At 36.3% G+C, this 12,286-nt stretch overlaps 1 protein-coding gene across 13 annotated transcripts in view; it reads left to right on the top strand.

Moving 5' to 3' along the window:
* The window catches only part of SUPT3H (SPT3 homolog, SAGA and STAGA complex component), a 516,593-nt gene that overhangs the window by 402,531 nt on the left and 101,776 nt on the right, over nucleotides 1-12,286 (top strand). For all 13 annotated transcript variants that reach the window (XM_072733255.1, XM_072733191.1, XM_072733217.1 and 10 more), the window contains one exon: nucleotides 8,318-8,393. In XM_072733255.1, coding sequence (XP_072589356.1) covers nucleotides 8,318-8,393 — 76 coding nt within the window. The remainder of the gene's footprint in view (nucleotides 1-8,317; nucleotides 8,394-12,286) is intronic.

The raw sequence follows: 12,286 nt of genomic DNA, 5'->3' as shown, positions 1-12,286 counted from the left end.
TTTTATTTTTACATGTAAAACTAAAATCCTTATAGAAGAAACTTAGATATATAGTAGGAACAAAGGGAGATTACAAGCAGGCACTCCCTTGTTCTTTTAGAGTTCCATCTATCCTTGAAGAGGATAATGAGAGCCATGTTGCACTGACAAGCTTCCTCCTCTGTAGGATTTTATTTTAAAGGTGCCAGACTTTCCCACTATGTAAGTGAAGCCAGGACTGCTTGAGAATTTGATCTTGCTAAATGAAAATTGAAAGGTCTTCAGCTCTAACTCAAGGTTAAAGAGAAAATATGGACTACATTTTGTGCAATAGTGGCTTTGTATGCATATTTTCCAGGCAGTGTTATAAAATTTTATCCTAAATAACCAAAATATTTAACTGTATCCTTCTATATTTGCTAGACTCTAAAGCCATGTCGACTCATCTGGATATTACATAAACCAATGAGAATGTTTAGGAATGTTATTCAGAATACCTAAAGAGCTTACATGTATTAATTTAGTACATTCACTTTTGGATATGCAGCCAAATAAAAGCCACAAAAAAAGGGGTTACAGCATCCTCAGTCAGGAAAATAAAAAAAAGAGGTCAGTCTTCTATTACTTTAAGGAACTAGTTTGGGCAGAAGCTCACATAGCTTTTTTTGTTATTTGCCAACTTAGTTATTACAGAGCATGTTTACAGTTTCAGGGAAACATTAGTAAAAATTAGTGCTAACACTGCATGAGGATTTACAAGTAGACATGGAATTGTGTGGTTGTGTGTACTAGATTACCAGGAAAAAAATTATACTTTTCTTAGAGAGCGCACATTTTTTCCCAGGACAGGAAATAATTTATTGTGTGTGATATTCCCCACTACAAGCTTAGTAAATTCATATTTAAAAAATTTTATACACATTGAACCAATTTTAAATGCGTTATTTATATTTTACTTAGGTAACCAATTCATGCTCATTCTTGATAGTTTAGAATATATGTATAAAAAAACTCCTACAGTCATATTAATTAATATATCTAAACCCATAGAGTATAGACCCCCCCAAAAAATTTATATTTTGAAACAACTCTGTTATGAACTACTATCACAAATATCCTTTTGTGTATTTCTCAATCACTGATGCTTTGTACTTGCTGGGAATTACTCACATATTTTTAGCCCAAAATTCCCTTTAAATCCCTTGAATGTTCTCCTAGAGTCTGTAACTACTTCTTTAGGAAACTTCCCATGATTACTGTAATATATTCTTAATTTCTTGGACACACAAAATTGATGTATTATGACTATCATGCTGGGAAGACAAATTAGCACCAATGAAAAGCTTTATATTTTAGGCTATGAAATAGAATATATATTGTATTTTTATTTAGTTGTATAATTAAGAGACAATCAGGATTGACTTGGCTCCCTAAATAACGCAGTAACATTCTCTTTTCCCCCTCTCTTGCTCACACTCTCTCATTGTGTGAGAATAGATAGCCAAACCTGTGCTGTTTCTCTGTGATTTTCTGCCTTTTGAGGAGCAGCTTTGATTATCTTTGTGTGTGGACATCTGTTTAATGACCTCCTGTATGTCAAGCAAAGTTAACTCAAGAGGAATTTCTTTACTTTTAAATTCTGTCTTTTTGTAAGGATTTTACTTATTTATTTGAGAGAGAGCATGAGTGTGTGTGCACAAGGAGGGGGAGGAGCAGACTCCCTGCTAGAGAGGAAGCAAGACACAGGGCTCTATCCCAGGACCCCGAGATCAAGACCTGAGCCAAGGCAGCCACTTAACCAACTGAGCCATCCGGGCACCCCTAAGTTCTCTTTATTTTTTTTTTTAAGATTTTATTCATGAGAGACACAGAGAGAGAGAGAGGCAGAGACACAGGCAGAGGGAGAAGCAGGCTCCATGCAAGGAGTCTGATGCGGTACTCGATTCCGGGACTCCAGGATCACGCCCTGGGCAGAAGGCAGGAGCTAAACTGCTGAGCCACCCAGGCATCCCCAAGTTCTCTTTATTTTTAAAAACATTTTTTCTTATTGTAATTCATCTAAGAACAAGTTAAAACATCACTGAAATGTGTAACTGAAAAACTAAAAGCTCCCTGTAATGCTAGCACCAGAGGTAAATACTATTAAAATACTGTATGTGCTTCTAGAGATTTGCACATACGTGTGTGTGTTTTAATCATAAATGGGATTAAGATACAAATATTCCAGTTCTCAACTTGCCTTTTTCGGTTAATAATACATGCTCATAGCTACAACCTTTGAAGGGAAACAAAAGTAGAACATATAGAAAAGTACAGGGGTATAATCTATCTAGAAGAACAGATATTTCAGAAGAGAAGTCAGTGTGACCTGGGATCCTCAGAGAAAACTTTCCAGAGGAGGTGGTACCTCTGCTGAAAGGGAAGGAGTTAAATACCGTGTGAAAGAGGGGGAGATGGTGAATACAGTCATGGGGGAGGGACATGGTGCAGCAACATGGCAGATGTGACAAAGGGTGACATGAGTAAAGCACAGAAGACGTTAGGTTTTAGTGAGACTAGCTCTTTCCTATATAAAATGAGCCAGATTGTGGCTGCATTTGGAAGCCAAACATTTGAGCTTGAATTTGATTCAGTGATCAGCTGAGAGCCATTTATTTAGGTTTATAAGTTGTGGTACCAAGATGGGTTGGTAGAGTTAAAATATTTGGAAGGAACCAGCTTCAGGATGCCAGGCCCATATTGGTGAGCCTTGCAGTGAGGGGCAAAGGCAAGAAAGATGTACCAGATGGCTTGAGGGAGACTCACTGGACTCTTGGGTAGGAGAATCCACTAAATTACAAACTGATGGGCAAGCAGAATGAGGACTCAACTGGGTACCAGGTTGACTTGCAACAATCCAGCTAAACCCTTTCACCTTTCTGAACTCCAGCTTCTTTATCTCCAGTGAGTTGGAGGTACGGTTTCTAGATTTCTTTAGCATTCTGTGCTGTTTACTGATCTACTAGTATCATCTTGCAGATGAACCACAACATACGTGAATGTGTATAAACATCCCATCATTTACATGTTTTCACATTGCTGAATGCTGCTGCCAACCACTCCATTTGAGGTTTTCAAGTTCAGCAACCAATTCCTATTTAACAAGAGGTAGTTGGTAGATTCCTGTTGGCATTTTGCCTTTTTCATGTAGAAAGAACTTTGCATTTCCATCATGAGACTTCTAAGAGTAATCAAAGTAAGATTTTTTTTTAAAATCCAGAGAAGTGAGACAGATAAACTTTCATCTTGGTTTAAAAGTTATGTTCTGTGATTCTGTATTGTTGGAGAAAGATAAATGTCATGTGTCTTGAGAAGCTGCCAAGAGGTATACTAGCACATAGTTTCTCTAACCTTTACGTGTGCTTCAGTGAAAGCATGTGGAGAATTTAAATGAAACTGTATGCTGCATAAGTAATCCAGCCTCATGCCTTAAAGTGGTATAGACAGGGGCAAATGGTGATTGTCACTACTGGAAGTGGTTTTCCAAGACATAGGCAGTTTCATGTTAATTGAAATGAAACCTTTTCACTGAACATTTACATTAACAAATCTATACTAGGAGTCTGTTGAATTCAAGGTCTCAAACGAATTATTCTAGGTACTGCATCTGTTGGGATATCTGCTTCCCTGTTTTCATTTAGGTAGGACCCCAGAAGATGAGTTCATCTGGTGTGTAATTCTGCCTTCTGAGTTTGTTTTACAATAACCAGAAAAAGCTGCAACCTCTTGGTCGTGAGATGAATGACTATTATTAGAACTGTTCTCTCTTACCTTTTTAAAAAGCCATTCCTATGAAATTTTGAAATACTTTTGGGTGCTTAGAAAATATTGGGAATGATTCTTCCAAAAGTGATCCTTCCAGGTCTGCCCCTGTATGGTTATACTTTGTAGTGTCCTAATAGTAGTAAGGTTTAATTTTTTAAAAAGCCTCTGCGTACATATCATGTTTTTATGAGTTTTCAAGAGCAGTGTTAGTGCCTAAAGAAAAAAAAAGAGTGGGTAGGACTGACAGATTAAGCAGAAAACAAATTGGACTTGCAGATACAAGAGCATGACTAATCCAGAGATGACCTTACATTCATGTGGCAGTCTGAGATCAGGAGAACATTGTGTAATTTGAGAATATCCAGCATGAATAAAAGTTATGATTAACCTGCCATGATTATTCAGTGATATACCTCAGAGTAGGTCATTCAGGACCCAAGCTTTACTTACTAGCTTGGCCTCTTTATTAACTATATGTTTCTAAATTTTTTTTTTACTTCTCTAAAATCTCAGTGTCCTCAGCTATAAAATGGAGCTATTAAAACGGTTTCTTTAAAAAAAAACAAAAACAAAAAAAAAACTGTTTCTTTTAAAGGTTATTGTGCTGCTCTCTGAAAAGAATAGTCATTGTTACTCTGATCATGCTGTTCTACAAGGCTTATCATTTCCCCCTTGCAACTTTTCCAGAGATTTCCTACAGTACCAGGAATAGAAAAGGACTGTCAATGCACACTTGAGTGTGGTTTGGAATCGGTGATCTGAATCGTGACAAAAAGGAAAGTGGAATTAGGACAATACAGAAAATAGGAGCCAAGTTATTTAATAGTTGGCCAATATCTTGACTTTTTTTTTTTATGGGAATTTGTCTTTAAAAAGCTGCCTACTGTCTCTGGAATTTGGACAACTTGATCAGAAACATTATAGTTCCTGATTTTAGATCAGACAGCAAGGATTTATATACATTTCTTTTGCCTCCATCCATCCATCCCTCCCTCCATCTGCCCGTTCAGCTAGCCAGCAACATTTACTGGGGCCCAGGTAAATCCAAGCTAAGCATTGGCCAACACTCAGCCTGGAAAACCTCAGAAGGAACTGAGGGAGAAGGAAAACATAGTTACCCTCTTTAAAGAACACATAGCCTATGACAGCTATTTACTGCCTTTCTCAATTTTAAGATGATAGTGTACACACTAGAGATAATAAAATCAGATACCGAGTGATTTGGACCCTTTCATAAGGCTGAATCATCTGCAGCATCCTTGACTGCCAGTCGGTGTCTCTGATTTCATTTTGAGCGCCCTTGACCATGCTGTGAATAGTCCACGTGCACTGTATTGTGTAATATACAAGGACGTTGGTATTAGTACAGTTGCTTCCCAACCTATTTTATATCATGGTACACATAGAAAATGATATTTTTATGCCACACCAAGGTAATTGGACAAGGTCAGCGAGGGCAGGGGGGAGGGGGAGTAAGTTTTCACACCTGTGATGTGTCTGCGGCACACCTGTGCACTATCAGGTACATTCCAGTTGGAACACTTATTACTTAATTATCCCCAGGTTGTGCCTTCTTTGCTGACCCAGGACCTTACTTAATTTTATTTGGTCTTGAACACTTTGAGTACATTAATTACAGTGGCCACATGATACAGTTTAGTAAGGGAATGTATAGACTTTAAGGATTACAAAGAAAAATATTGGAGTGAGAACTTTACTGTAGGTCGAAGACAGCTTCTTATAATGAAAATAGGCTGGCTTGGGAATTGAGAGCCCTGGACTTCAGTGCTAATGTGATCACGTTTGGCAAATCACTTCTCTCTCTGAACCTCAATTTCCTTGGATAAGGAAATGAAGGGGTTTGAACAAGATGAACTTTCAGTCATTCTCTAACTCTGATATGCTGTGGTTTTAATTTTTTTTTTTAAAGAGAGCATGCACATGCAGGGGAAGGGCAGAGGGAGAGGGAGAGAGAGAGAAATTTAGGCAGGCTCCACACTCAGCAGGAACCCTACCGGGGGCTGGATCTCACAACCCTGAGAGTCAGACACTCAACTGACTGAGCCACCCAGGCGCCCTGACATGCTGTGGTTTTGTAGGGCCTCTACATCTTTGCTGTTAAGTCAACTGCTCTTCATTGAGTGTGTACTCTATGCTGGACACTTGGTCAGTGGCTTTTGGCACATGCCTAAAGCCAGCTTCATGGGGCTCCACTGCTTCAATGCTAGAGGAATTGAAATCAAACTAAGATGCTTGATGAAGAAAAAAATGATAGTGAATTGGGTGTCTGAAAGGAATGAAGCTAACTATAATAATTGAAAGTCCTTCAAGGTATCTTTTACATGTGGATTTCCCATCTAGCTAAATGCCTCGCTTGATAAACTGACAACCCTGGCAGCCTGAACCTATTAGGGTTAAGTTTTCCTAACTTTAATTTCCAGAAATACCTATTCACATACATCAACCACTTAAGCATGTGTACAGAAACCAAATATTGATTGTCCAACTTGGTGAAAGGAAAGTTAGTGTTAAGACTCCCATTAGGAATTTTCTTTTTCAATATTTATCTGAGTCCTGTTTAGCATGTGTTGGGTGGATAAGGCTACCTATGCAGAGCACCAGAGAAGACCTATAAGAATGAATAAATTATCAAGGACTAGCCGCATCATGGTGATGATGGTCATTTGCCCTGATTATAGACTAAAATGTTAGCATTTGTTCATTCCACAGAGGTCATTGTTTATTTACCATGTGTCAGAAATTCTAGGAGCTAAAATTAAAATCTGAGAGCTTCCTGATGCACTCAAACACAGACATTAATGATGCGTTGTTAGCCTTAGAACTTTTTAAAATAAACACATCAGTAACTGATTTGTGTTCAAAATTCTCCCTTACTTCCTATTGTCCATTGGCATATACTTAGTCACATATCAGATGCACTAAAAAAAAGAACAAAACTAAAATAATGCATCCACATATCAAAAAATACTTCTAAGCAGGGGCTCCTGAGTAGTGCAGTCAGTTAAGTATCTGACTCTTGGTTTCAGCTCAGCTCATGATCTCAGGGTTGTGAGATAGAGCCCTCCATCAGCCTCCATGCTGAGTGGGGAGTCTGCTTGGAATTCTCTCTCTCCCTCTCCTTCTCCCCTTCCCCTCTAAAATAAATAAATAAATTTTTTTAAAAAAAGTACTTCTAAGTATATAAAAATTTACCCAATAATATACCCGTAAGAAACACGATGTTTCAGATATATGCACAAAAGGATCCTTATGCACATATATGCATGTGTTACATAATTTGCATATGTGTGTGATACTTACTAATGCATGTTCAAAAAGGATATTTGAGCCTAGAGGGTAAATAAAGAAGTCTGGGTTTATGTCAACACATATGCATGTTTGTGTGTATGGAGTGAGGAGGGGATTAGGAAGGAAAGAAGAAGCAATGGAGTAGAAGAAGAGAAGCAAGGGAAAAAATAGTCAGTGGTCTTAGAAGGAACCGCAAAGTTAGTAAATTTTACCTTAACTCCCACCACCCCATCTATCTTTCTTACATTGAGCAGCAGCTAGTGTACCATTACTCATTCCATCAACAGAGGTATCATCGGAATTAAGCTGACCACTACCCAAATCAAACAAAATGAAGAAAGAATAATTTCAGTTTAAAAAAATATAAAAATAACCAGACGTTAGAAGTGGTACTTATGTACTCCAACTGTGATAAAGAAAACTTACTGAAAGTCCTTCCAAAGCAGAAAAAAAATTAAAATCTCAGGGAATTTTTTCCTTTACTGGCCAGAATCTCATTCCAAGAAGTACCAGCCTGTCTCATTTCAAAATGCTTCCCTTGCCAAGGAAACGGAAGCGGTCATATTCTTTCCCACCGAACTATGGGTGAATTATAATTATCCTACCTCTTGTGGGACAATGAAGCAGCAAACATCTGCTATACTGAATCAAAAACCCACGAATGAAACTGTACCAAACTGTGAATCATACCTGGACTCAGATTAAAGGTTTTGTGTTGTGTTTACCTTTTTCTTTATTTTCTTTGCAATTTAAAATATGGATTTGTTAGCTCTGGCTCCATGTTCTGAGGGAAAATATATGTATTCCATTCATTGACTCCAATTTTAACACTGAAAATCCTCAGCTTTAAGCAACACATGGGCAATAATGATTAACAGGTTTTCTGTTTGTTGTTATGACCTCAAAGTTTTTCTTTAAAAGGATGATACAATTGAGAAAATTTAAAAGTACACAATATAAGACATAAAATCCTTTAGCTTTTTCACTATAATGACAATGACAGAGGAGAAGAAAATGACATTTTAAACTCTACTTCCAAAAACACAAGCTTCAAAACTACTGTAACTTATCATAATTTTAAGTATCATGATATTTATGGTAGTATAACACTGTTTATTTAAAGGCAGGAAGGAAAAATGGAATTTCAATTCTACATTTTAGCCAAGAAGACATATATAATGGTCTACTTGCTCTGAAAGATTGTTTGTGTGTCTTTATCTGTTAGAGAGCAGAAAGACAGACTCGAATTATGGATTCAGTTCAATATGCAGAATTCTGTGAAAGTCGACAATTAAGTTTCTGTAAGTAAATGTTTAATTTTGCTTCATTATATCTTTAAGAGATCATGTGTTACAGATATACTATACTATGACACAATCTCCGTTCCTTAGAAACTGGTGAATTTAATGTATGCATAGTTATAACTGTTATAGAAACAGCCCCTGCATTGTAGGGGACTCTATAAAAGATTTTACCCCATTCACTGTTTTGTAATTAATAGTCTAAAGAGGTTTTAAAGGGTTTTAAAGCAATACACAGAGACCCATGTTAATTATTCACTTTACTTTTGGTCCAAAAAAATCCATTTTCTTTAACATTCTCATTTTAATTTATTTTCCAGTTTCTTCATCTTGTTTACGCTAGTGTTATTAATTGTACTTGACCCATAATGGACTCTAGTTGTACAGTCAGGACATTCAAAAGCCCCTAATATTAATAAATACCAAGCATTCCGTTTATTTATGCATACTCATATGACCACAAAGAAAAGTACCAATAGTCTCTTCCATTTTTTCTGTAACCTCCTACTGTGACAAGCATTCAGTGTTATCCAAATCCTTTAGTCTATGCTCTTGTAACACTGGTAACCTAGTGATAAAATTAGTACTGTCCCATCACTGCACACAGGCTTACTAAAAGTACATACAGGCTCATGATAGTGGGCTCAATTGTGTAGCAGACATCTTTACCGCAACAGTTCAGTGATGACTAAGCCTCTCAGGGGAAAGGTCAAAGAGTAAGTGTGATGAAAAGTCCAGTAAAAATCTGACGGAGAAACACATGACCCTGGTCTGAGGGATTATAGACACAATGGTGTCTTTAAATGGAAAAACTGTCCTGTGGTCATAATAACAATGTATTTGATTTGGAAAACAGAAAATGAGAGCTTCATTATAGATCATAAAGTGCAAATAAATGACACATTTCAAATAGTGCCCCATGTAAATGTCAGTAAAATATAGGAATACATGTTTTGGAAGCTTTTTTTCCTCACTAAATATACTTTGCAGTCTGACTAACAATTTGGCATCATACATCTGTGAAGCATTAAGTAAATGACACTTCAGATCATGGCAATTTCAGCAAATGAGAGGTTTTTGTATTGTAATTTTTAGGTTTAAAAATGGCATTCAAGTCTTTTATAAGTATAAATCTCCAGTTTATGAAGTCACATTTAGTGTTATTGAACTATTTTTTAAAATCATATTTTAAATTTAATTCACTTAAAGGAACAGAAGTGCTATTTCACACTAAAACATATAGCCACTGACATGTCCTTATACATCTTGTGTTTGAAAGTCACATTTGTTTAGAACTCAATAATAAAGTATAATAAATTAAAAATGAATGCTTTCCCTTTCTATAGAAAATAGTTGTAGTTTAAGCAGTATATTCTTACTTTTTTTAAAGAAGAGGGATTTAGGCATTTAAAAATATTTCTTTGTATGATGCCCACAGGTGCTTCATTATGAAACCCTAGTGGAAGAATCTGTTTTATATGCCAAAATACGGTGGCTGGGAATGCTTAATCCAAGTGGGTCAGCAAATTCAGAACTAATAACCCATACCAGTCAGAATGTTAGGCTCTTTTCATTTCTCCCCTTCTGATAAATTACCAGGATATAGGAATTGTGATTCAGCTGTATGTATCTTCTTAAATATTTGATCATAGCATTCACTGATTGGGACTACTGGTGCATTTTAAAAGTTACAAGTCTATGACTTTTATAGACTGAAGGTAAGTTGCAGAATTGGAATACTGATCAAATTCACCAGTCTCTTTTTTTTATAATTATGTAAGTTAGATAGTCATTTCCCATAAAGTCTCTTAAAATCTGATATTCATATTAATTCACAAAGCTTAAATTTAGTTATAAATTGGTAAATCTTTTTCCAAGCCTTTCAGTCTTTTGTTTTGTATGTGGATTTTGTAAACAAATATATAGATTTTCTTTTTAGTCAATCTGAGAGTCTTTGTATATTTTAATTGAATATTTTAATTTATGTGTGTTTAATTACTTCAATTTACAATTTTATTACAATACATTGGGTTTATATATGCTGTCTTTGTATTTTAAATTTACTGTACTCTTTTTTTTTTTTTTTTTTTTTTTGCTTTTCCTCCTCCTTTTCATTATTCTGTTGGATTAATTGGATTTTCTTCATTCCATTTTTCCTCAACCAGTTTGTGTAGTGTATGTTCTATTTGTATTATTTCGTTGCTATCATTAATTTTTTTAATATTCGTGCTTGACTTAAATTTTTTAAAGTTGGTAATTAGTAAACATGCCTTGTCAGCCTAATTTTGTTTTTCTTAAGGCTCTTTATGTGCTTAAAGTACTCATTTTTTGTCTTAAAAATGCTTTATTTTGCCCTCATATTTAAATGGTAGTTTAGTTGGGTAGGAAATTGTGGGCTAGTAGTTATTTGTTAAAACAGGATACCATTGTTTTTTAGCCTCTGTTGTTAGTAAGAAGTCTCTATCTGCTTGTCCTATGGAGAAACTAAGAGAATGAAGATATAACCCCCAAGGCCCTCTGGTGTATGGGAAAATGAACAGACTGGCAGTCAGTGACTGATCAATAAATATGTACAGAAGGAAAGAAAGAAGGAATTTCTTATAAAAGACTCCAGGGAAAACCATGTCCTCTGAGAAAGACTATTTGTAATTAATCCAAAATAGCAGTAATTATGAAGAGATTGAAGTTACTGAAGAATTTCTTCAGAGTGGAATAAGCATCACAGAGAGCCCTAAGAGAATGATCAGGAATGGAAATACTGGTGAGAGGAATGAGGTAGAAATAGTGAGATAGTATACAGGGATGTGAAAATGGGATATTGAGAAAAACTTAGATTTTACTGGTGATCCACAATGAGAAAGATAAAAAGTGTATGAGAATTAACTAACCTTAAACATCCCATATAAAGATATTATATAAAGTTGTTTTAATTCCAGCACAAGCTGAAAAACCAGGTAGTGTCAAAAGGCTGATAATCTTAGGAACTTCTGACCTTTGTTAAGGATGATATTTAAATTGTTGATCAATTTCCACGATACCCTTACTCCTGATATATTGAGAAGAATGGTAAAGGTGAAGGAACTCATTCATGCATTCTGGTGCCCCCTACCTCTTGATGGAAACAAACTGTTATGACTAAGGGATATCTGTACCTGTCTTACTAGAACCAGCAATACTGTAGGAAGGTCTGTTTCTGAAGCAGCCCTTCTCCAGGTGTGACAGAGAATTATTTCAGGGAATGTTCACCTTTGTTGCTGGAATAGCAGTAACCAACAGTGGTTTTATGGGACTCTCTGTGTACCTGTTTTGCTACAGAAAACTTGACACCCTACCTTTTTATTTATTTTTATTTTTTTAAAGATTTTATTTATTTATTCATGAGAGACAGAGAGACACAGAGAGAGGCAGAGACACAGGCAGAGGGAGAAGCAGGCTCCATGCAGGGAGCCCGACATGGGACTCGATCCCGGGTCTCCAGGATCACGCCCTGAGCTGAAGGCAGGCGCCAAACCGCTGAGCCACCCAGGTTGCCCGACACCCTACCTTTTTTATTAAAGAAGCATCTGTCATTTGTTCCTTTTTTTCTAGAAATATTTGTTGTGAGACTACTGATGCCCTTCACCTTTACCGCTCTTCTCAGTATATCAAGAGTATATTGCATGAAGTATGTAGGTGCTGGGGGATACAGTGGTAGACACATGATCCTTAATCCATGCATTCTCAGTGCTTAACATCTAGTGAGGGAGCTACCAATTCTGTTGCTTAAGTTGAATACTAAGAACTATCTATCCTCCTCTCTTTGAAAATAAATTGTTTAGAGCATAGTCACAAAATACCTGTTTCTGTGTTCTTAACAACCTGTCAAAGGGAGAAGTAACTAAGGTACATTTTAT

Source organism: Vulpes vulpes, chromosome 1, assembly GCF_048418805.1.
Source record: "Vulpes vulpes isolate BD-2025 chromosome 1, VulVul3, whole genome shotgun sequence".
NCBI classification, from domain to species: Eukaryota; Metazoa; Chordata; class Mammalia; order Carnivora; family Canidae; genus Vulpes; species Vulpes vulpes.
This window is presented reverse-complemented; position numbering and strand designations above follow the sequence as displayed.